At 42.2% G+C, this 26,650-nt stretch overlaps 1 protein-coding gene across 1 annotated transcript in view; it reads left to right on the forward strand.

The window, feature by feature from the left end:
* Positions 1 to 2,862: 2,862 nt before the first annotated feature.
* The window catches only part of KIAA2012 (KIAA2012 ortholog), a 110,140-nt gene continuing 86,352 nt past the window's right edge, over positions 2,863 to 26,650 (forward strand). Inside the window, exons 1-5 of the mRNA XM_042995081.1 lie at positions 2,863 to 3,275; positions 4,683 to 4,967; positions 20,291 to 20,450; positions 22,411 to 22,566; positions 26,418 to 26,557. Of these exons, the coding sequence (XP_042851015.1) occupies positions 3,192 to 3,275; positions 4,683 to 4,967; positions 20,291 to 20,450; positions 22,411 to 22,566; positions 26,418 to 26,557 (825 nt within the window). The 5' untranslated portion in view covers positions 2,863 to 3,191. The remainder of the gene's footprint in view (positions 3,276 to 4,682; positions 4,968 to 20,290; positions 20,451 to 22,410; positions 22,567 to 26,417; positions 26,558 to 26,650) is intronic.

The raw sequence follows: 26,650 nt of genomic DNA on the forward strand, positions 1-26,650 counted from the left end.
CAAGCAGGCTCCACATTGCCAGCGCAGAGCCCAACGTGGGGCTCGAACTCATGAAACCATGAGATCATGACCTGAGCTGAAACTGAGAGTCAGACGCTTAACCAACTGAGGCACCTAGGCGCCCCTCTTCATAGCTTTCTATGAAGGCCCACCACACATCCCCTCCCCACCTCTTTTCCTGGAGCACCTACTTATCTCCATCTCCATGATCATATCTGTCACATCGCCTTTCAGGTGCTGGTTCATATATGCCTGTCTTTTCACCCTTCTGGGAGCTTCTTGAGGGCAGGGACCATATATAGTAATATATGTCAATTATATTATATATATAATTACATATTAATATATATATAATTAATATATCTTGCTCAGTAAAGTTTTGTTGAGGGTCCTTTTTGCACTTCAAAGGGGCAGAGAGGGAGTAACTGTAGCTTAAGACCCCTGTAAACGGGGGCGCTTGGGTGGCTCAGTCAGTTGAGCATCCAACTTCAGCTCAGGTCATGATCTCACGGTTCGTGAGTTCAAGCCCTGCTTGGAATTCTCTATCTCTCTGCCCCTTCCCCTACTTGGACTCTCTCTCAAAATAAATAAATAAACTTAAAAAAAAAAAAAAAGAGACCCTTGTAAACTATTTGGAACCCTCATTTTGTAGAATTTGTCTTACCTGATGTGGGGAGTTCACTCCAAAATAATTATGACCAATTGGTCTTCAGATTATAAAATGATAAATTCCATTTTTTGTTTTCTTTTCTTTTTTTAGATTTTAATTGTGGTAAAACAGACATAACATGAAATTTATCATTTTGATCATTTTTAAGTGTACCATTCAGCAACATTAAATACATCCATGTTGTTTTACAATTATCACCGCTACCTATCTCCAGACCTTTTTCATCTTCCCACACTGAAACTCTGTACCCATTAAACACTAACTTTCTATTCCTTCCTCCTACTTTCCCTGGAAAACACCATTCTACCTTTTGTCTCTATGAATTTGACTACTCTAAGTACCTCGTATAATTGTAATCATGTAATATTAGTCCCTTGATGACTGGCTTATTTCACTTAGCATAATATCTTCAAGTTTCTTCTGTACTATATCATGTGTCCAAATTTCTTTGCTTTTAAAGGCTGAACAATATTCCATTATATATGTCATATTTTGTTCATTCCTCTGTCGATGAATACTTGAATTGTTTCCATATTTTGGCTACTATGAGTAAGACTGCTATAAACATGGGTATTTAAATATCTATTTGAATTTCTGCTTTCATTTCTTTTGGATTATACAGCCAGAAGTAAAATTGCTAGATAATATGGTAATTCTGTGTTTAATTTTTTGAGGAATTGCCATACTATTTTCCACAGTGGCTGCACCATTTCACATTCTCACCAATAGTGCACAAGGGTCCCAATTTCTTCGTGTCCTCACTAACATATTTATTTTCTGTTCTGTTTTGTTTTTTAGCAATAGCCATTCTAATGTGTAGTGAAGTGGCATCCACTGTGGTTTTGACTATATTCAGTTTGGGGCCTCTGCATCCAGTGTCTTAATTTTCCATGATAAACGCAATCTAACCATATAGCATGACCTGTACTTCTTCCTCATGAGACTTGAGCCTGCCTCCTGGGAAAGTTGCCACTACAGAGGAAGATCTAAAAGGTAGCAGGGCCCATAAGGGCACCTGAGTGGCTCAATTGGTTAAATGTCCAACTCAGGTCATGATCTTCCAGTTCACAAGTTTGAGCCCTGCATCAGGTTCTGAGCTATGCTGACAGACAGCTCAGAGCCTGGATCCTGCTTCAGATTCTATGTCTCCCTCTCTCTCTGCCCCTTCCCTGCTCTCTCTCTCTGTCTCTCTGTCTCTCTCTCTCAAAAATAAATAAAACATTTTTAAAAAACCTTTTTTTTTTTTTTTTTTTAAAGGTAACGGGGCCTATAGCCTGTTGTACTTCTTCACACAGGTCAGCAGGGGGCACTCTCACAAGGCTGCCCTGGAGGTTCAGCTGACAAATGACAGGGCAGTTTGCTTTTCCAGGCCAAAGCAAGGTCCTAGATCACCAGCAAGAGTCCTTTGGTTTCTTGACGCTCTTCCCCCGTCCTGTCCTCATAGTGTCAGCATCAAGGAGAACCAAGCAGCCCAGACTATAGCCATGTTTCTCAAAGGAAGTGCTACTGGTATGCAGAGTGGGAAAATTCTGCATCATGTAGGACAATCCTACACACTGCAGAACATTTAGCATCTCAGGCCCCTGCCTGCTAAATGCCAGCAGTGGTTCCCAGTCATTGGTATAACCAAATGCCCCTCCCCCACCTACATCTCCCAAGTAACCCCCTCTGGAGATTGCAAGTTGCCCAAGTGAGATATGCAAAGGAATCTGGAGATTTCCGGTATCTGAACTCAAAGCAACAACTACCATAAAAAGGCTTCATGTCCAGTTGAGTAATGCTGGAGCTTAGCCAAGGAAAACGTCACAGGTTGCTTTAGGTGACCTAGATGACTCCCCTGAGTCTGTTAATGGTTAGTTGACAGTGTAAGGCTTGCATACCAGGAGAAAGGGAAAGACACTTTCTAAAAGCAAGATGAGTACTATAACCAAAAAAATATCCCAATATCGCCCCTACTCCTGCAATCAAGACTTGAAATCTGAGCCTAGTCCCTTAAACCTTCCCCTCCCCCCTCCCCCCCCCCCCCCCCCCCCCCCCCCACCTCAGTGTGTGAGCACTGCCCTCAGCAGTCTCTGCCTTGTCTAGGCTGGTTTAAGAGACTTCACTTCCCTGTGCTGCCATAGCAACCAGGAAACAACCTCTGCTCACAATGAGAAGGATGGTGCCATGGCCCAGATCTGTAGATGCACAAAGCCGGTAACAGAGCAACAGGACCAAGGGACAACAAGGGCACAGGCAAAGAGAAGAGAGAGGTTGCCCAGAGAGTAGACAATCCAGAGCTTGAAGAGTCTGAGTTTGCAGTTTATTTTTTTCTCCCGACAAAGACACACACTGTCTAAACTGTGTGGCTGGTTGTTATTAAGAAGCTGCTGTACGAAGGAAAAATGTATTTAATAAAAGGCCCAGTGTTTGTGGTCTTCTAGGGCTCACTGCTGAGCTCAGGAAATCTTGAGGTGTGACCAGTTTTCAGCCTTCAAAACCAAGATGAACTGCCCTTGAGAAGGGTGGTCAGGAGGGAAACATGTTCACGCTCTCTCTACTGAGCCGGGGACATGGGAAGTTGGTCCAGAATAAACAGAAGCTAGAAGTCTATTTTGAACCAGAGGTAAGTCTTACAGCTGAATAAAGGCATATTTTGGGGGCGGGAAAGGAATGCTCTATTTTTCCATTTGGGGCTGAGCCATGTGTGTTTTGGTTCCGTTTGTTAGTGAGGTGGTGGGGGTCACTGGTAGACTTCCCTTCCTTGGCAAAACTCAAGAAAATAAGAAAGTTTGCTTGCACATCAATATTGCCACTGGGACCATCTTCCTTCCCCTTGGACACTAACTTACAGTCTCATTTGCTTTAGACTGAAGGAGATTCCAGATTGTCTAGAATTCAGATGGTTTGGTTCAAGATCAGAATTTCCATGTGGGTTCTAGGCAAGTTGATGGCTGTTTGGTTTTGAGAAGTTGTCCTCTGTGATTGAAATGTTGCGTATGTTCATGCCATTTCAATGGCTTCCTTGAACTGTCTGAAATTCAACCCAGAGGACTCATACTTAACATAGGCCAAAAAAAATTTTTTTCTAAACAATAAAAATAAATCTCATTTTAGAAGATTTTAAAGAGGTGGCAAAATTCCCTTGTACTGGAATTTTATTTCATTGAATCCTGCCAGGAATAAGAAATCCAGTGGGGTTCTTTGAAAATTTTTGGATCATACAGAGATTTCCATTGTCTTGGTAGTTTGTCATGATATTTGACCTTTGCTATGTTAAAAGACATATAAAGTTTCAAAGGACCTCTGTAGCCAGCAGCATTCACTTACTTACAAGATATGCAACTACTTTATAGGGTCCTAAATAGCCAAATTAGGTAATGTTACATAGCATCTGGAATGTATAGAAATTCTCCCTGTGTACAGTCGAAGTGATGGTTGGAACGGTTTTCCCCTATTTAAACGGCCAGCTAGTCCAGCTCTAATTTCAAAGTTATCTGCTGCCCTTGATGATTCTGGCTACTTATTTGCATACTAGGAAATTTTAACTGGCCTGTAGCCTACACTCTACCCTATTTAAGACTCCAAGCATGAATGGCTCTCCTGAATGCTGCAGAGGGTAAAACAGAACAGAACTCTGCTCTGGGTTCTACTAATTCTGAGGTGTGGAGAATAAAACCAGTTGCTAAGAAGAGTGGTTGTGTTCTGTGACACCATGGAAGCATTCAGAGAAAATCAGTCACTAAAAAAATGTCGGGGTGCCTGGGTGGCTCAGTCAGTTGAGCGTCTGACTTCAGCTCAGATCATGATCTTGTGGTTTGTGAGTTTGAGCTCCAGAACTGGCTCGCTGCTGTCAGCACAGAGCCCACTTGGATCCTCTGTGCCCCCTTTCTTTGCCTCTCTCCTGCTTGCACTCTCTCAAAAAAAAACATTTTTTAAAAATAATTTAAAAAACTAAAAGATGTCAAATATCTTGCACAAGTAGTATTGCTACAAAGGGGCCTTGGATCAAGGTGGTTTCTTTCCATTGCAGGATTACTTGAACTGGAAGTCCCCAGAAGATTATGTCCTGGTCAGCAAACCGCAGGATGACGGCATTGCCAACCAGCACACCTGGAGCCTCTTTCTTCCTAAAACATTCAGTACTAGAAAAGGAGCCCTGATCCTCTACTCAGAAGGTTTAGCCTTATCAGCATGGACACCCGAAGGGAGGAGAAAAGGCCCCTACCGCTCCAAAGGCCACAGGAAGAGGCTGGGTTTTGAACTGCACACACTCCAGGACCTCAAAGAAGCCATCCTGGCATACGGAAGGGGACAGGTAGGCAGAACAGTCCTGGGTTTGGGGAAGATGCTGGCCTGTGGGTCTAGAAATCCAGTTGTAGCTTTGGCTATAATTTCCCAGACCCTAGAAAAGGTATAAAACACTTGGATCTCCATTTCTTCATCTCTATAATGGGATTGTACTCTTGGCCTCATCTGCCTCACTCAGTTGTCAAAAGGCTTAAATGAGATAATGTATGTGAAAAGGCTCTGAAAGGATAAAGGGCTATATTACCATCATTTTGTATTTTCCTTTCCGTTAGAGTAATACAAAGTCCTTTTCAGCTTCAGACAGATCCAGGCCAGCAGACATTTCATCAGAATCCTTGAAATCCTGTCTCATAGCCACAAGCATCATCATCATACCTCTGATGTTTTTGGCTTTGTGGAAATGAGAAGGAGAACATTTTAAATATTTACCTTGAGCCCTTCAGCATCTGCAGAAGTTAATGAGTTTTTCCATTCTGAATTTAATGTTAAGGGAAAATCCCTGTGCTCATTTTTCTGATTCATATGTTCTAACGTCTTATGAGATGTCCACATGGCCCCTGCTTTATATAACTGCATGCATCAGCCCTTTGGCAAGGCCATGTGAGAGTCTAGGAAGATGTATCACTTTATACAATTCTAGGTCATAGATGCTGGGTCACTCCCTAGTTGGTTTTTTTTTTTTTTTTTAAGTTTATTTTTTGAGAGAGAAAGAAAGTAAGAGATTGAGAGTTGGGGAGGGGCAGAGAGGGAGAGAGAATCCCAAGCAGGCTCTGTGCTGTCAGCACAGAACCAGACATGTGGCTTGAACTCACGAACCTCGAGATCCTGACCTGAGCGGAAATCAAGCCTTGGTCGCTTAACTGACTGAGCTACCCAGGCACCCCCACTCCCTAGCTTAAAAGTCTGCTGGCTTCTCATTCCCCACAGGATAAAGTCATTGGCTACCTATACCAGGCTCTTCACGCTGACTTTCTCTTCCATATCCAGCCACATCTACCCCTTGTTCTTACCACCACCTGAACTGTGAACCTGAGACCCTACCCATATGAATAGCTTACCATTCCCCAAATACTCTGTGCCCTTTCCTGACTCTATGCTTTTGTATCTGCTTCTCCTGCTCCTGCTTACCCTTCAAAATATGACTCAGATGTCATTTCCTCAGTGACGTTTTCTCCACTTCTCTAGGCAGAGATATCCCATTGCTCCCTCCTCTGTGAACATTCCCATACAATCATGCATTGCCATTTATCACTTTGTCCATCTGTCACCATCTCCTTGAGGGCAGGGACCATGTCTAAATCATTTCCTGAAAATAGTGAGTACCCATAAATGTTTGTGGAATGAATAAATCGATCATGTAGGATACTTCCAGTGTTTCTTACATCATCTCCCAGTATCAGTATTGGGCAACTTATCACCTACCCCACCCTAGGCAGAGCTTCCAAAAGGAAAGATTCCTCTGCTCCTTTCCTTCTTTCAAAATACAGAAAAGTATTGTATGAGAAGTATTTTATTTAATCTTCACAGTGACTCTGTGACATATGGTTTTTCTTGCCCCCTTTCATAAATGAGGGAACTGAGGGTCAGAGGAGTTAAGTGACCTGGCCAAGGTCTCAGAGCTAGTAAATGACAGAGCCAGAATTCAAACCTAGGATTGCTGACCCCTCCAGGGCAGGCATGCTTTGCACTTGTGCCCTATTGTCCATGGACTTGGAAGGGCCTCCAGATGTCACTGTGCCAGGACTTGGCCTGTTTGCCCTCACATTCATTCCTCACCTTTAACTTACTTTGCTCTACACAAAAGTAGGGTTGACCACAGACTATATATAATTCCACAAACATCTGTGTCAACTGGCTTCTAATTGAATTTGCCAGTGGGAGACACTGGAAGGAGACTGGAGAGAGAGAAGAGAAAAGCCAAGATATTTCTCCCCTTCCATTCTATCTGCAGGTGGTGAGGAACACTTGCATCACCTCTGTGGTCCAGCTCCCAACAGACAGGCCCAGTGTGACTCTTCACCAGGTTCCTCCAGCTGACCCTACCTGTTCCTCCCTCTGTCCTTGAGCCCAGGGATGGTGCTGGTTTCCTGATGTTACAAATCTCAGTGTTGCTTCACCATATTTCTGGCTTCTGAGCTCTCTAATCACCGGTGCAACCAAACTCCCTGAATTAAATTTTTGCTGTGTTTAAATACTTGAGTGGTTTCTGTTTTCCTGGTTGGACCCTGCTGTATAGGCCAACTTATTGTCAAGAGTAAGAATACCTTCCACAGCTTTCAGACACTTGTCAATATGGCTTAAATATTTCAGGCAGCAGGGATATTTTTACTCTGTAAAGTAGAAGAGTCTATTTGGGGATGGCTTCATTTGGGTTAGACTTGGGCTCAGTGAAAAAGGGAAGTTCCTGTCTTCCTGTGGTACCCACTTAACCAGATATATAACACACACCTGTAACGAAACAGAACACTGTATTCTACCACCAAATGGGTAGAAGAGAAATGGTGTGAAGAAATCAGAAAGAAAAGAACTAGTTACAGTGTAGAAATTTAAGATTAAAGGACATTGGGGCACCTGGGTGGCTCAGTCAGTTAAGCGTCTGACTTCGCTCAGGTCATGATTTCCCTATTTGTGGGTTCGAGCCCCGCATCAGGCTCTGTGCTGACAGCTCAGAGCCTGGAGCATGCTTTGGATTCTGTCTCCCTCTCTCTCTCTGCCTCTTCCCTGCTCATGCTCTGTCTCTCTCTCTCTCTCCCTCTCTCTCAAAAATAGATAAACATTAAAAAAAAAGATTAAAAGTCATTGTAGGTTGAAATAGGAGGAGCAACCTGAAGGGATTTGGGATTAAAGAAAATGAACAGCTTGGAAGAGGAGAGCTTTGTGAACTGTAGACCACCATCTGATTATGAAAACTACAGACTGGCAAGAAGCTTTTAAAATCTTAATATCCGGTGCTGGGAAGACTCTGGGGAAATAAGCCATCTCATACATTAGGAACACACATTCACAAGACTTTCTGAAGGGCATTTTGGCAAAAGCCTATATAATACTCTGATTTAGCATTCTACTTTTAGGAATTTGCCTTAGGAAATAATCAGAGATGTGCCCAAAGATTTATGCACAAGAATGTTTACTACAGGTTATTTATTACTATACAAAGCATTGAAAATAATAAACATCCAACAATGAAACATCAATTAAATAAATTATAGTACAGTCATATAATGGATTTGGGGTTGGGCAATAAAATCATGTAGTAGTCATGAAGAACATGAGAAAATATCCACAGTATGTTTTTAAGTCAGGTTACAAAGTAATATTCATATAATAAAAACACCAAAGTTCTTTAACATTTTTTGGGTATTTACTATGTTCCTGCCACTGCTTTAAGTACTTTTTGTATGTAACTCATGTATGCTTCCCATAAGTCCTGAGGGTAGGTACCATTATTATCCCATTTTAGAGGTGAGGAAATTAAAGCACAGAGAGTTTGAGTCATTCACTTAAGATTATACAGTCATGTAGATAATTGCACCAGAATTCAAGACTAGCAATAATAGAAAACATCATCTCTCTAATGTAATTCCAATTTTTAAAAATTAGTTATATAAGCAGAGGGATACATGTCAAATTTTAATGATGGGTGGTGGAATTAAAAGTCATATTTTTATTCATACATGCATTTTTACCAAACATTAATTTTTTAAGTCATGGAATTTTATGAAGTCATGGTATTTTAAAAATTAAATTTAAATCTATGGGTAATCTTTCATGTTTATGTGGATTCCCTGTACATATGTAATTAAATCAGATTTCCTCCTGTTAAAAAAATGAATAAAAAAAATTTTTTTGAGTAAAAATCTATGACTTTGAAGGAAGTAGACAGTGACAGAGAGTGAGGTTGACCCTCAAGAGCCAGATGAGATCAGGTAGGGAAATGAGGTAGGGAAATGAGATAGAAATAGTACTGTAATTTAGGCCCACCAATCACCACACTATCTGTTCCTCAGGGTCAGTATTTCCTTGTCAAAATAGTATATAGTTGAAGAGTTAAAAACACCACACTCAAAAGAACCAAAATGGGGGTGGGAGGGAAGGGGAGATAGTTGACAGAGTAGGACTGCTTACAGAAGGATCTATACTGGCTGAACTGTGAATCAGGAAACCTGCAAAATTCCAGCTCATTCAGACCTCATTCAGAGCCCATCACAGGGAGGTGCAATTAAGTTTTTAAAGCATCTCACATTATCTCCAGTTCCATATATGGACCTAATGACATTCAGTGGCAGTATGTCTGGGTTTTATAGCTCAACATACACTTATTCTTTAAATTTCTTTTTTTTTTTTTTTTGCTTTTTTTTTTGAGAGAGAGAGAGCACTTGTGGGGGAGGTTGAGAGGGAGAGAGAGAGAGAGAGAGAGAGAGAAAGAGAGAGAGAGAGAGGAGAGAGAGAGAGAGAGAGAGAGAGAGAGAGAGAGAGAGAGAGAGAATCTTAAGCAGGCTCCACACCCAGTGTAGAGCCCAATGCTGGGCTTGATCTCATGACCGTGAGACCATGACCTGAGCTGAAATCAAGAGTCTGATACTTAACCAACTGAGCCACTGAGGTGCCCCTTCTCTTTAATTTTCTTGATGGCCCAACTCTTAATGAGCAAAGATAAGTGCTAAATCAAGAGATTAGATGTCAGAGTTCTCACACTTCTAGATACACACAATATGTTGCTTTGTTTTTCAAAGAAAATATTGTAAAAACATTCCTAAAGTGATAATCATTTTTCCCAAGGGCTTTAATTCATTCAGCCTCTCAGTATTTAGAAATCAAATAGTGGGGCATCTGGATGGCTCAGATGGTTAAGCATCTGACTATTGGTATCAGCTCAGGTCATGATCTCATGATTTCATAAGTTGGAGCCCTGAGTCGGGCTCTCTCTCTCCCTCTCTCTCTGCCCTTCCTCTGTCTCTCTCAAAATAAATAAATAAAACTTAAAAAAAATTTTTTCAGAAATCATATAGCTATAAAACCTAAACAACCATAGTTTGGGGTAGTAGGGTAGTATCTAAATGATAGTAATAATGATGCTCTTGAAACATAGCAGAAGCAAAGCATAGAGAAAGTACTTCTCAAATCATCAGAAATATTAAATAATTTTCACATTATTTTAGTATTTCATATTTTTTAAATGTTTTTTTTAATTTTTATTTGGTTACAAAGAGTGTGTTTGTCTTTTTTTTTTTTTAACGTTTTAATTATTTTTGAGAGAGTGCAAATGGGGGAGGGGCAGAGAGAGAGGGGGACAGAGTATCCAAAGCAGTCTCTGCACTGATAGCAGTAAGCCTGATGTGGGGCTTAAACTCACAACCTGGAGATCAAGAGTCACATGCTCTACCAACAGAGTCAGCCAGGTGCCCCCAGTATTTCTTATTATATTTTTAGAATTTTGTAAATCTGGCGATATTTTTTAAATATCCAACAATGGAACATTGATTAAATAGTGTGTTAAAAATAATTTGTTTCAAAAGTTCAATTCACAGAGCATCCCATATCTCTGTCTCATTGAGGGATAAATAGGATTTAGATTACTATAGTTGATTTCAACCAAGGATATATTGCTTCTGCCATCTTCCTTATACATGAAGATATGTTTAAGAGTAACATCAAATTTGTTCCACTTTCAGTATATCCTTATGCATTCTACACTGCCTAATTTTTCTCCACATCTCAATACTGAATGCTCCTAACTCTTCATTTGGTGTTTTCAGCCAATGTCCAAGCCATGAAGGCATCTTCAGGCTACTATTTTTCAAGTAATATTGTGAGAAATATATTTTTCTGTTCTAAACATAATGATTCATCATACAAAATAGAAAAATATAGAAAAGTAGGAAGAATAATAAATTACTTTTTGAACCAAAGATCAGGAAGAAGAAGTTCCCTTTGCAATAACCTGCTACTTGTTCAATGGTGTTCCTAAAAAGTGATCAGAGCTCGAATGGTTATCAACAAACTGTCAAGTAGGCACCAAAAGCAGTGAAGGGGAGACAGAGTGATTTGACTGTACTCCTTCTGCAGAGTGTCCTCCATCTGAGCAGCTCCTGAGTAGTTGTACTTAGGAAAGATCAAGAGCAAATCATGGTTCAGCCATGATAATGAAGTCAAAGGTATTATCAATATCAATAACAGCCAGCACTTATTGAGTGCTTAATGTATGCCAGGCATTTTATCTACATAACCACACTCAATTTGCACAAGCCTATGATCTGGGTCTAGTTTTACCCCCTTTTTGTAGGAGGAAACACTGGGGCTTGAAGTTAATTAACTTGCCCGAAGAAGTTACACATCTAAGGGGTGGAGCTAGGCTTAGAACCGAAACAACAGATTCCAAAGCCTCACTCCTAACTCCCAGAGGGCCTCATTTTGAAGATTCCATATGCTCCAGAGAAAAGAATTATCTCTCTTGCTTTAACAGCCTTTTTAAAAAAGAGATCTGGCTCTTCCAGGGGTGCCTGGGTGGCTCAGTTGGTTAAGTATCTGTTGATTTCGGCTCAGGTCATGATCTCACAGTTCATGAGTTCCAGCCTTACATCAGGCTCTGCACTGACAGCACAGAGCCTGCCTGGGATTCTGTCTCTCCTCTGTCTCTGCCCCTACCCCGCTTGCTCACTCTCTCTCGCTCTCGCTCTCTCAAAATAAACAAAAATAAACTTAAAAAAAAAAAAGAGAGGGGCACCTGGATGGCTCAGTCGGTTAAGTATCCAACTTCTGCTCAGTCATGATATCCTGGTTCATGAGTTTAAGCCCCATGTGGGCTCTGTGCCGACAGCTCAGAGCCTGGAGCCTGCTTCAGATTCTGTCTCTCTCTCTCTCTCTCTCTCTCTCTCTGCCCCTATTCCATTCATGCTCTGTCTCTCTCTCTCTCAAAAACAAGTAAGCATTAAAACAAATTTTTTTAAAAAAGAGAGAGAGACCTGGGTCTTCCAAAACATGCCTTAAAACCATTTACAATTCTAGGAAAGCAAGTCAGATTTTCATCAAATTAATCCGGATTATAGGTAATATGTTCATAGTTAGCCATATATATGATCCAGTAGACTTCTATTTTTCTAGGCTTTATGTACTTCATCCACTGATTCCCATGTATACTAGATTGAGAATATTTATAATGGCCAACACATAACACTATTATATCCATCACTATTCTAAGTACTTTATGCTTACTATCTCATTTAATCCTCACAACAACTTTATGAGGGGTGTACTTTTTCATTGCTATAAAATAGGCATAACATAAAATTTACCATTCAATTTTAAATATACAGTTCAATGGCAGTAAGTACATTCACATCATTGTACAACCATTACTACCATCCATCTCCAAAACTTTGTTTTTAACATTTTATTTTTAAGTAATCTCTACACCCAACATGCACTCGAACTTACAACCTAGAGATCAACAATTGCATGCTCCACTGACTGAGCCAGCTGGCACCCCCAGAACTTTCTTTATCTTGCAAAACTGCACCCATTAAACAATAACTCCCTATTTCCCCCTCCCCACCAGCTACTGGCAACCATCATTCTACTTTTTGTCTCTATGAATTTGACTAAGTACCTCATCTGAATGGAATCATACAGTAGTTATGCTTTTAGTATTTTGTGACTGGCTTATTTCACTTAGCATAATGTCTTCAAGGTTCATTCACGTTGTAGCATGTATCAGAATTTCATTTTTTTAAAGCCGAATAATAGTCCTCTATGTATATGCCATGTTTTGTTTATCCATTCATCAGTTAATAGACATTTAGATTGCATCCATATTTGGGCTATTGTGAACAAGGTTGCTATACACATGGGTGTACAAATACCTATCTGTTTGGGGAGTCTGGCTGGCTCAGTTGGTGGAGCATGCAACTCTTGGTCTCAGGGTTGTAAGTTTGAGCCCTACATTGAATGTAGAGATTACTTAAAAATAAAATCTCAAAAAATATATATCTCTCAGTTCATGTCCCTGCTTTCAACTCCTTAGGGTATATACCCAGAAGTAGAATTGCTGGATCATATGGTAATTTTACTTTTAATTTTTTGAGGAATTGCCGTATTGTTTTCCATAGATACAGCTGCATCATTTTACATTCCCATCAGCCATGCACAAGTGTTCCAATTTCCTCACAACCTCACTGATACTTTTTATATTCTGGGTTGTTTTTTGTTTTGTTTTTTTTTTTTAATAAGAACCATCTTAACAGGTGTGAAGTGGCCTTTCATTGTGGTTTTGATTTGCATTTTCTTAATGATAAGACACATTAAGCATCTTTTCATGTCCTTATTGGCCACGGGTATATCTTCATTGGAGAACTGTCTATTCAAGTCCTTTGTCCATTCTTAAAATAAGGCTGTTTTGTTTTGTTTGTTTTTGAGTTGCAGGAGTTCTTTATATATTCTGAATATTAATCCCTTATCAGATATAGAATTTGCAAATAATTTCTCCCATTCTCTGGGTTGCCTTTTCACTCTGCTGATGGTATTCTTTGATGCACAAGTTGCATCATATTCAAGAAATTATTTCCAAATCTGATGTCATGAAACTTTTCTCCTGTGTTTTCTTTTAATGTTTATTTATTTTTGAGAGAGAGAGACAGAGAGAGACAGACAGAAACAGAGTGCAAACTGGGCAGGGACAGAGTGAGACACACACACACAGAATCCCAAGCAGGCTCCAGGCTCTGAGCTGTCAGCACAGAGCCCAACACGGGGCTCAAGCCCACAAACTGTGAGATCATGACCTGAGGCGAGGTTGACGCTTAACCGACTGAGCTACCCAGGCACCCCTCTCCTATGTTTTTTTCAAGAGTTTTATAATTTTAGCTTTTTTTTTTTTAATTTTTTTAACATTTATTTATTTTTGAGACAGAGAATCAGAGCATGAACAGGGGAGGGTCAGAGAGAGGGAGACACAGAATCCGAAGCAGGCTCCAGGCTCCAAGCTGTCAGCACAGAGCCCGACACGGGGCTCAAACTCACGGAGCGCGAGGTCATGACCTGAGCCGAAGTCGGTGGCTTAACCGACTGAGCCACCTAGGCGCCACCTATAATTTTAGCTTTTATACTCAGGTCTTTGAGTTAGTTTTTGTGGATCCTGTGAGGTAATGGTCCAACTTCATTTTTTTGCATGTAGGGTATATACTTTTATCATCCTCATTTGACAGTTTCTTAACTGAGGCAGAGATGGGTCAAGTAATTTCCCCAAAGTCACACAGCTAGTAATCCTGGTGGAACCAGGATTCAAATCCAAGCAGACTGAGCTCTTATAAGAACTAAAGCTTAATTTTTGCTGGTTTTGATTCTAGTTGTTGCACCTTTGCATTTGTGACATATGGCTGGTCAAATCTTTGATGCTAAATTGTTTGGCCAAGAATCAAGCCCTGTTACAACATTGCAACTTTGGAAAAATTCAGATGGCTTTACGATTCTCTTTTTAATGGCTTGATATCCAGGAACATATCATCACCAAAGACATATGGGAGAGAGATAGTATCATTTGCATAGAATCACAGAAATTAAACCTGCAGAGAAAACAACTGACTGAGAATGGTAGTGTTTACACAAAGCTGATTGAAGTCAGGCTGGAGGTGGAGAAGACTTCCCAGGCACAGCTGCAAGTGGCTGAACATCTCTCCCTTCCCATCCCACCCCGACTTCTACTCCAGTTGCATTTACCTGGCATCTCCAAGGCTGGCTCCAGTCACACCTGCACAGGTGCAACAACAGTGGGTGGTCACCCTCTGTTTTAAAGTTTGGCCTTTGGGGCACCTGGATAGCTCAGTGGTTTCAGAGCCTGACTTTGACTCAGGTCATGATCTCACCAATGATGAGTTCAAGCCCCACGTCAGGCTCTGTGCTAACGGTGTGGAGCCTGCTTTGGATGCTCTGTCTCCCTCTATGTCCCCCCGCCCCCGTTCTCACTTGCTCGCTCTCTCTCTCTCTCTAAAACAAATAGACATTTGGGTGCCTGGGTGGCTCAGTTTGGTTAAGTGTCTGACTTCAGCTTAGGTCATGATCTCACGGTTTTTGAGTTTGAGCCCCGCGTGGGGCTCTGTGCTGACAGCTCAGAGCCTGGAGCCCGCTTCAGATTCTGTGTCTCCCTCTAACTCTGCCCCTCCCTCACTCATGTTCACACACACTCTCTCTCTCTCTCTTAAAAGTAAATAAACATTAACATTTTTTTAATAAACAAACAAACAAATAAATAAATAAATAAATACTTTTGAAGTTTTATTTATTTTTTAACATCTTGACTAGTTATTAACTAGTCAGTGCCTAGAACAGTACCTGACATATGGCAGATGCTCAACAAATAGTTGTCAGATGAATATATTAGTTGCCAGGGTGTGTCAGGGAGAGGCCATAGCCTGTACCCAGTAAGGGTGGGCAATCTGGTCAAGGACCAGATTAGAGTGACCACAGTGGTATCTTGGAGGAGGGGGAATTTGAGCTGAGTCTTGTGGTAAAAATAAGTGTAGAGTAACTATCCAGTTATAGGTAAGTGAAGGCATAGAGGGAAGACAGTCAGGGAAATTAGACAGGAATGGCTCTTAGCTGGAAAAAGAGGGTGGAGTCAAGTTGTACAGGGCTTTGCCTGCCAGTCCTGGGATTTCTGGACTTTTCTCTTCATCCCTCTGTCGACTTCTGCACACAAAGACTGGCCACCATCTGTGGTAAGAAAGCAGCTGGCTGTCCAGGCCTTTCTTGCTTTCCTGGGGAACCTGGAACCCTGCCACCCCATATCTGCTGAGCAGGAACACAGCCTGCACCAGCTCCTTCCATTCTCTGCAAACCCTCACCTACCATCATTGGGTCCAGGGTGGACATGACAGCCAGTGCAGGGATGGGGACAGGTGCTGGGGTCCCCTTTTCTCCTCTGCACATGGAAGACCGGTGAGCACTGGGAACATGGCTGGCCAGAGAAAGTCCCTTGTTAGAGGAAGCACTCTAGTGGAGTGTAGATAACAGGCCACTCCGCAACTAATTACTCATTTCAGAAGAAACCAGAAGCTGGAGTTGATTGGCAAAGCCAAGGCAGACCTGAAAAGTTTGAAAACATCACAGCCAGCCTCCTGCTGTCACTCATTTCCCTGTTCCAGAAATTCCCTTCCCGGCTCCCTTCTGTCTCCTTTTAGGTTTTATAGTAACTTCTGGCAGTTAGAGGTCCAGAACAATGTTGGAGAAGGAACTGAGATTATACATATGAGAGGAGGGTGGGTGCAATAAAACAAATTAATTTTTAACATGTTTTCCATTTATTAATATAATCCAACCACTGCTGATTTTTTAAAGTATATTTATTCATCTTTGAGAGCAAGTGAGCAAGTGCATGTGAGTGGGGGAGGGCCAGAGAGGGATAGGGAGAGAGAGAGAGAGAAAGCAGGCTCCACACTGCCAGCACAGAGCCCAACACAGGGCTCAATCCCACAGACCTCGAGAACATGACCTGAGCTGAAACCAAGAGTAGGACGCTTAACTGACTGAGCCTCCCAGGCACCCCTATTTTAAAAAAGGAAGAAGAAAAAAACTAGCTGTAATCTTATGCCCAACATTCTATTACCACTGTTATTAGAATCTTAATATATTTTCTTCTAGTCTTTCCACCATGATTATATACTTTTAAAATATATTTTTATAAGATTATAATTGTACTTTACATTCTCCCTTGTATCTTGATTTTTTCTACTTAACATATTGTTTCACACCTTGGACTCCCATACCAAGTACTAACCAGGCCTGACTCTGCTTAGCTTCCGAAAGCAGATGAGATCGGATGCGTTCAGGGTGGTATGGCCATAGACTCCACACCTTGGAAATGAGTGAATAGATTCAACCCTGACTTGTCTTCTTGGTAGCCCTAAGCAAGCCCTGGGCCTCTCTCACTGCATCAGTTTATCCAATAAGATGTGAAATTTACCAACCAACTTCACAGGCATGATTTGAGAAACTATTAAGAAAAACCAGAAAACTATAAAAAATTTAAAGAAACTGTACTAGACAAAATTATGACTCTCAAAGTTGTTTATGTCTTAATCCCTGGAACATATGAATATATTAGGTTAAATGACAAAAGGAAATTAAGGTTGCAGATGGAATTAAGGTTGCTAATAAAATGGTCTTAAAACAAAGATATTATCCTGGATTATCAGGGCTGGCTCAGTATATGCACAAGGTGGAAGAAGGAATCAAAGGGAGAACCAGGAGAGAGCAGCATGAGAAGGACTTAGCCCAACTTTGTTAGCTTTGAAGATGGAAGAAGGGGTCACAAGCAAGGAGCCTCTAAAAACTGGAAAATGCCAAGAAACAGATTATCCACTAGAGCATCCACAGAAAATAGGGCCCTGTCAACACCTTGATGTTAGCCCAGTGAGATCTATTTTAAACTTCTGACTTCCTGAACTATAAGATCATAAATTTTTATTGTTTAAACCCACTAAGTATATGGTAATTTGTTAAAGCAGCAATAGGAAACTAATACAGAGGCAAGATCGGCTTTCAAACTACAGGCAAAAATGTATCTAAATACCCCAAATTCCAGGACAAAGGATTTTCTAACTCTTCTTGGCAACACCCTGACCCATTTAGCAAACTTCCCAGTAAAGCTCCAGAACCAAGCTGATAACTTCAAAAATACTTATGAAAGAGAAACAATAAGGGGCTCTTGTCCAGATCAACATGTGCATCATGCCATCTACATAGGGCCCACAGACTCTCAGAGGAGGCTCAGTCTTGTGGCAGAGAGAAGTCATTTGAAGCAAAGATTTACACGGAGGAAATGAAGTTCCAATTCACCCAGAAAGATCTAATGGCTCCATATTCCAGGGCTTACCACAGTGCCTGGCACAAAGATGGTGCTCAGTAAAGACGACTACATGACCAAATGAAAAAATGGAATGAGAGAGAACTTGAATCAGTTTGCCTCAGGACTGCCTGATCCTGGGCAGGGACAAGATGGAAGGCCAGTTTGCAGCCCTGCATGAAAATCCCGACATAATCATTGCCACCCCTGGGTGCTTGGTGTATGTGGCTATGGAGATGAACCTGAAGCTGCAGAGCGTGGAGTATGCAGCGTTCGATGAGGCAGACAGGCTCTTCGAGATGGGGTTTGCCAAGCAGCGGCAGGAAATCATCCGCTGCCTTCCTGGGGGCCACCAGACGGTCCTGTTCTCGGCCGTGCTGCCCAAACTGCTGGTGGGGTTTCCCCGGGCGGGCCTCACGGAGCCCGTGCTCATCCGGCTCAGTGTGGACGCCAAATTCAACGAGCAGCTCAAGACCTCCTTCTTCCTTGTGCGCAAGGACACCAGAGCCACCGTGCTGCTCCACCTGCTGCACACAGTCGTGAAGCCCCAGGACCAGACGGTGGTGCTTGTGGCCACGAAGCACCACATGAAGTACCTCAGCGAGCTGCTGAGGACCCAGGGGGTGAGTTGTGCCCACATCTACAGTGCCCAGGACCAGACGGCCCGCAAGATCAACCTCTCCAAGCTCACCCATGGCAAGTGCTCCATCCTTATCGTGATGGACCTGGCAGCCCATGGCCTGGACATTCCGCTGCTGGACAATGTCATCGACTACAGCTTCCCTGCCAAGGGCAAGGAAGGGCATTGCCCTCCCTATAATCCTTCTCTTTCTTATCCTCTGGAAAAAGCCTCAAGATGTATGTGGGACTGAATTTTTCAGGGTCTTTTTGCACTTGAAGTACCTGCCACATAAAATGTTCAGACATCAGAGACCAGTTGATGCTTTGTGTTTGGTTCCAAACATTCATTTAATTTACAAATTCCTAAAGAGGACAACCAATTGAGTAATTAGCCATGCTTTCTTTTCTCTGTTACTCAAATTATTTTGTTAGTTATCAATCTTATTTGTCCCTTTTTCTCCAGTGCCTGACATATTGTTTCATGCACTGTATGGGTGAATGAATGAATGAATGAATGTCCTGGATACCTGTTTCTCTCTTCCCAGCAGAGATATTCCTTTATCCTATGGCCTTTGGCTTCCCAGCTCTCTCTTTAGCTGAAGAAGAGTCTCTGGTGGTCTTGAATGCTCAGCTACAGCTGTGGGCTGTCTTTCTGTGGCATTTTGATCTCCTGAATACATCAGAACTGGAGCAAACCAGAGCAAGAACCCAAATCCTAAGGCCTTCCTCTCCACATCAGGCACGTTCTATATTTCCATCACATTTTTTTTCTTTTTTCCTACTTTTTAAAATTTAAACATAAGCCTTCTTTGATAAATTTTGGCAGGATACAGCAAAGTAGCTCAGGCCACTGGCTTACTGACCTCACCTGACAAAGGTGATTACCTGATGGGTGGGGAGAAATTGACCAGGAAGTGGCATGAGGGATCTTTCTGGGCTATATTTTTGTTTTGTGTGATGGTTACAGAGGTGTATACAATTGTCAGATTTTATTAAACTGAACATTTTAGCCCTGTGCATGTTATTGTATCTTAATTATGCCTGTTTTTAAAAAATTCTTTAAGAGAAGGACTCAAATCACAAACTGCTCATCAGTCAAGAATGTCATGATTGATTGGTGATGTCTATCACAGACAAGGGGGAGGAGGATAGATGTCAACACAAGTCCTCATGTTTGCTATTCTTGTGCTTAACTGATCATAGTTAGAGAGTTTCTGCATCATTTAAGTAGTTATAGTATTAACTCATCCACATTAAAGGATTATAATGAGGTGAAAGTTCTCTGTAGAATATATATCCCCGGCCAAGTGTAAGATGTTCTTATTCACATTTATTCCACATGATGTCTTACACAGTGGAACTGACTTTGGCAGGTAGGTTCCCAGAAAATTCTCCTGGGCTGAAATGAAATGCAGCAGAGCCAGATATTTTCAAAACGCAAGGCTTCCCGTTAACATGAACATAGTTTGTCTGTTCCATTATTCATATTACAAACATTAAATGCTGATGCTGACTTGTTGAGCTGACTTTCCCATTGCCCTACAGGGCCACTTTTTAAGGTGCTAAAATTCTTTCCACAGGCTGAACTAAGTAATGTGTTTTCTTTTGAAGCTCTTTATTCTTTTCTGATGCTTTGTCTCAAGATGGGGTCTGGAATTTCTCATTTCTCCTTCTCCTTCCAACTGAAAATCTACAGGGGCCTTTCAGAGCTTTGCTCTGTGGGCTCTTGGTTTATGTCTGTTGGCTGAGGCATCTGTGCCTTTAGGCACCTTCCAGGAGTCTCCCAGTGTACTGATGAGGATTGTGCTAACCAGCCTGTATCACTGGGAGGCTCAGGGCTCAGCAGCCATGCTATTTCCATGGTGTCCCCACAGAGGGAGCAGGACAGAACCTGGCAACCATACCTCCACTTCCGAAGCCAACCAGAGAGCCAGGCCCAACGGCAGATGCAGCCTGGATATTCAGCCAAGAGATACCTCCGAGGCCTCTTGCAGACATGGCCCCCTGACACAATGTACAGGCTCCAATGTGCAGGTCAGTGGGGCGGTGGGAGGACATACATCCTGAGCTGCCCTGCCTTCTGGTGTGAGAGTCTTTTTTCCATCAAGTCCTGAAACATCAGAATTTAGGTCCAATTTTGTGTTAAGGCAAAGGTGCTCAAGCTTGGGAGCTGAGAGCCTCTATCATACCTTTTACCTTTTGTCCTCCCCAACATTTGCAGAGGAACATACAGCCTGAAGTTTTGCCTTCTCTCTAGCTCCCCTTAGGACCTTCACACTGTACATCCTAAGCAGAATTTTCTTCCCAACCTTCTCTACTCAGAGACTTCAGATCCTCCAATCAATCCCTCTCTTTTACAAGATAAAGAAAAGAGGCCCAGGGGACAAAATAATTTGTCCAAAGTCATTCAGCCAAAAGCAGAGCTGGGACCAGAAGGCAGATCTCCTCATACCGCCAGCTCCACATTCACCCCAATATTCCCTAGTTCCCATTCTGAGGTGATCCCAGATCCTCCAGGAAGTAGAAATGTTAGGCTTCCTCCTCTTAAAGATGGCAGCTCTCCAGCATCATCCACTTAGGAGATGGACACCCTTCTGCTGAACAGAGACCCCAAATGCACTCTGTAAAGGCTTAAAAATGAAAACAGGAAACTACTGGGGATTCAAATTGCCAGAGATTTAGCAAATAAACAGAGACCCACACAGATAGACACACACACACAGAGTAAAACTTGCAACATTTGGTACATATTTCTGCTAAAAAAGTATTCATTGTTTATCTGAAACTCAATTTTAACTGGACATCCCATATTTTATTTGGCAAACCTACTGGGGATGAGAGGAGTGAGAAGTAGGATTTGCCAGTGCCCACTGCATGTTTGCCATTTCTTCAGCACAAACAGGACCACAAGAAGACTGACTTTCTTCTTACTTTATAGGTTTACCTTGGAAAAGGAGAGAAAACAACTATTTCCCCAATGAGTGATGACTTGAAGGAAGATGAGGTGTGGGCTTGTCCAGTAGGTTTTACCTTCATGGCAGGCCCAGCATTGCAGGCAGTTCCATTTATTTAACACTTGTGAGAAAGAGCCTCTTAACTAAAGATATGTTTATCTTTGGGTGGGGCAGAGGACAGAGCAGACCACTGCCCCAGAGCCTGGCCCCAACATCTTCAAGGACAATAACTCCTCTTAAGATAAGAAAATGTTTCCTCGAGTTGGGGGAACAATAGCAATACTGCGGTATGAGATCACTGGCCCAATGACCTTGGCTACCCCTTCCATCACATCTCAGAGCTCATTACCTTTATAATCCCAGTATGTTCTTTGGTCCCATATTTCTACCCCAATGATAACCCCTCCACACCCTTCAGACCCACATTTTCTACAAATGCTTCTCTGACAACTCTAGCCAATATTGAGCTCCTTATTTTCTGACCTTATATCACAGCAACATTTGGGGCCAAACAATTGAACGCAGAAGAGCTTCATCTCTCCAACAGACTATTAGTGCCTTTAAAAGAGGCCTATGTCTGGTTCTTCTGTGTCTATCCCACTGCCTAGCAGTGGTAGCCCCCAATAAATAATTGTAGAATGACTGAATGGAGAATCATGGGGCCTACGTAGCAAGTAGGATACATCCAGTAAAAACCATTAGATTCTCCCCCTGAAGCAGGAGAAGCCTTTTACCCAAACCCAAAGAAGCAGCCATGTTTCTTCCACCAGGGAGACCCAGTTCTTGGGAATGGTGAAGTGGAAGAAACACATATGTGGCACAGGACCAGAAGCATGAAAGACACTGAACAGAGAACCCTCTATGGGTTCTATCTGATTTTTAATCCCTCCCATCTACTAACTGTCTTCTCTAATGGGCAATGTCCAAGGCCAAGACTAGTGCAAGTGGGGAATTTTATAGTTATCTCCAAGACCTCTGGACCGGTGACCACTCTTTCTACCAATAACTCCTGGCCAATAACTCTTACCAATACTCTTCAGGATACATCAAGGATTCTGTGCTGCTCCAGGACAGTCAACTTAATGTACCAAAGAATCTCAGGCCACAACAGGATCTTTCAGGTGTACCCCCGAAATACCATCTCTTGCCTGTCTTCCCTTCATTTTGGATTCAACAAGGAAAATCTTTTGAACAAGGTACATGTTGATTTTATGACCAGATCTCAAATATTTGAATTTTTAACACTTTAAAATGGAGTTCACCAAAATAAGTTCTAGGGATCCTGGGTTTCATTGTATTTAGAGTCTAGACCAGCATTATCCAAACATACTTCCTGCAATGATAAATTGTTCTATAATACGTGCTATCCAATTAGCCATTAGCCACATGCAGCTATTGAACACTTGAAATGTAGGTAGTGTGACTGTGAAACTGAGGTTTAAAATTTTACCTCCTTACAACTAACATACATCTAAACAGCCACATGTGGCTATTGACTACTGTATTAAACAGTGCAAGTCTAGACTCTAGATTTTAGATGATTTCTTAAGCCTATTCTACTCTAATATTCTTTAATTCTATGGTTTTGTGGCAATGTTATAAGAAAAAATTCAGGCTTTGGAGCAATGCTGTCCTTTCTCTTACTAAATGTAAGATCTTGAGTAAGTCACTTAACCTCTTTGAACTTCTGTTTACTCGTCTCTGTAATGAACATGATGAGACTTGCCTCATTAGTGTACAAAAAATTATTGTGAATTGTCTGTAAGTTGTTCAGTACTATGAAAATTTTACTTATCAGTAATATTCTTGGGAACTTGCAGCATTAAGAGAGCCAGAAATTGCCTTTACTAAGGAGAAATAGGAAAAGATGACTGGGTAGCACTAATGGACAAAGAATAAGGCATTGTCTAATGCCAGGGTTTTTGAGAAAAGAGAAGGTAAGAACAAGAGACTAACATCATATGAAGCTAATTTTTCTGAAATGAAGAAGTACTTTTCCAGAAATTATGGTAGTGCCTACCTGAGCCCTGTTCTTGGAAAAAGATCTGGCCAGGACAAGTAGACTATCTGGTCTATCAAATGAATGGAGAAGAATGTGGCAGGTTCTCAGAGCCTGGTGCCATTAAACATTCCTGCCATACACCACCCTTAAGACTTGACTCTGGAACCATGGAATTTTGGTCATAACCTTGTCCACATGTAGCTCATCTATAGGAAATATGCTGGTCAGGCAATTATATTTCTCTTTGTAAATTAATACACTGGTTTATAGAGTCACTCTACACTTTGCTAATGTGGGTCAAAATCCAGACCAATTGATTCTGGGACACTGAAGAGATCAGGTTTCTGGGCCACCCATGTCCTGGGAATGGGTCCTTCCCCAGGTAGCACCCAATTTTGACATTGCCTTATGCACTCTGCAAAATCCTACTGTCTCCAGTTAATATCCTTAGACTTTGATGCCCTAGGGTCTATAAAAAAAATTTTTTTAACGTTTATTTATTTTTGAGACAGAGAGAGACAGAGCACGAACAGGGGAGGGCCAGAGAGAGAGGGACACACAGAATCTGAAACAGGCTCCAGGCTCTGAGCTGTGAGCACAGAGCCCGACGCGGGGCTCGAACCCACAGACCGTGAGATCATGACCTGAGCTGACATCGGATGCTTAACTGACCGAGCCACCCAGGCGCCCCCCTAGGGTCTATAAATACTGGACAGGGGACTGCAGTACTTTAATTCTGGGAGTGGATCAACACTACACACCTAAGGGATCAAGCAATTTCCTTAATTAATCCCATATGCCAAGGAGTTGTAATAAGCAGGAAGAAAACAGAGGACATATAGAATTATAATTAAACATGTGGCCATTAGCACCAGATCTCAAGCCATGTGACCTCTCTGGGCTTCAGTTTCCTCACTTATAAAATGGAGATGACCACACCCACCTTCACCTCATAGGGTTGGATGTTGGAGTTAAATGGCATAGAGTAGTATCTGGCACATAGTAAGTGCTCAATAAATGTTAGTTCTAGACCTCCCTGCCTTGTGTTTTCAAGCATAATTACTAACTAATTGCAATGCTCAAATGCTCAAAATCGCAAGGATCAAAAATCAATTTGTAAAGAAGTAAAAACAGCTCAGAGGCTGTAACTTGAATGCTGACTGTTTTATTGGTTTTAACTTCATCTCCCCTTGGCTTCCCTCTCTTTTCCACTTTATTTGGAAAAGTAGGAAAATCCCAGCTGCAAATCTAAGATTCTTCCAACAATGTGATATTGGTCACATCACTAATGCTCCCTGCATCCTTAGTTTGCTCATCCGTAAAATGGAGTAATGGTATTCCACCCTCTCTGTGTTGTTGTTAAAAATCACAAAAGAGGTAAAATAATAATAATAATAATAATAATAATAATAATAAGGCTAAGACCTCTAAATTGTTACCCAAATTCACATTATTTGGATAATCTGGATTCATATTTTGAGACAGAGAGACCAAGTTTTGTGGTCTTATTTCAACAACTGAAATTCCAATACCTTCCTTGCACACCTGTTTCTATTAAGCATAAGTAAATGAGCCAGAGATGATGTTTATTGAGAAAAATCTTGGTTTCCCTTGCATAGATTGAGTCATATATTCAACATCACCTAGAATACAGCCAAAGGGAAGGATGCTTCTCCATATCCCCCTACCTACAGTGCCCTCTGCCCCAGTTTAGACAGTTTACCATATAAGCGAGTGGCCACTTGGCCAGAGTTTCACTTCCCCTACTCTCAGAAATATATTTGGTTCCAGATGAATTGGACCAGGAAGAATGGACCTGAAGTCTGGCTTGGCTCCAAAGGATCATTCTAGAACACACAAGAAGGTCTTTAGTGCCACACTCTGTATGGACTTGAGGTCCTCTTGGGGGCAGACCTAATGTGGCCCTGGGCCTCCTCAGATTGAGAGGTCCCAGGGCTCATGAGGCTTCCTTGGGCCACTAAAACCTGAGCGGACCCCTCTAAACATGAGCCTGAGTCTGCCTCTGTTGCACCAACATTCTCAGCTTTGGCTCAGACCCCAGAGAAGCTCTCAGGAGCCAATGGTCAGAGGAAGGAGAGTTGGAGGGAGGGAGTAGCCTACTGAGTGGGCATTTGGTCTTTGACCCACTGACACTAAGGATGGGAATGATGTAAGGGAATGACAAGGGTTGGGGGTAAAGAGGGAAGGTTAAGGCTGGCTGGGAGCCTCCAGAAGTCTAGAGTTCCAACATATACAGGGCCCCTGAAAGGCTTCCAGAGCCCCTGGTTGAAAGTCAGCCCCACATTGTTCTATGCAGAGGCATGCCAAGAGTAGAGGTGTTGCTAAAACAGCTCCAACAAGGAAGGTTTGCCAGATCGTTTCAGCAATAAATCTACCTTGAGTAAGTGATGAAAATAGCTGCAGGACCCTTTACCCCATCGATGAAAGATTTGTTAACTATGCTGGAGTCATCTGTTGACTCAGATCCTTCCTGAGGGTTGCACAGACAGGGTAAGTTCAGAGAGCTGAGCAGCCGTCCATCACAGTGCATTCAGCAAAGGCTTTTCCACAAGTAAACAACCAGCAGACAGCCCAGGAAATCAAGTGCTTCAGACTGAACATCTCAATGACAACAGAGCAGGACTGCTGGTCAGCCCACCATAATCACACCACTGTTACCCTCCAGTCCCTCACACTTTGCAAAGGGCCAGCATGTTCATTCTTTGAGTGCCAGACAACTTTGTAAGGAAGCAAAGGCAAAAGAAATCAGTATCCCCATTTTACAGAGGAGGAAACTGAGTCCAAGAAATGAAGACTCAATCCTGAGCCTCCTGGATCCCAGTGAAGTTCTGTTCTATAGACCTGGCTATAAGCCAACCTCCATATAAGCACAAGCAGAAATGCAGAAACAAGAAAGGAAGGGGAACAAAGACCTTGATCAACACTTTTGCTCAGAGGAGCAAGAAGGGAGGCAGTTTGGAAGCAGCTAACAGTACCATGCCCATCTCTGGCTTTACACAGCTGATGCACTGTTCACCTTTGCAGGTCAGCAGGGCCTGGATGAAGGGGAAGCTGGGACTGGTGGACGCATGGACGAGGGCTATGTAGCCAAGAATCACAGCCAGGGGATTCACTTGCTGCCACTCAGGAAGCAGCCATGCCAGGAAGATGAAACCCAGGCAGAGGTACCATTTCTAATAGGCTCCCCTGTGTCATTGTTCTTCTTGACTCCAGAGGGGATACTCCCTCCCTTCACCATCCAGAGAAGGGAAGAGTAC

The sequence above is a fragment of the Panthera tigris genome, chromosome C1, assembly GCF_018350195.1.
Source record: "Panthera tigris isolate Pti1 chromosome C1, P.tigris_Pti1_mat1.1, whole genome shotgun sequence".
Classification (NCBI taxonomy): Eukaryota; Metazoa; Chordata; class Mammalia; order Carnivora; family Felidae; genus Panthera; species Panthera tigris.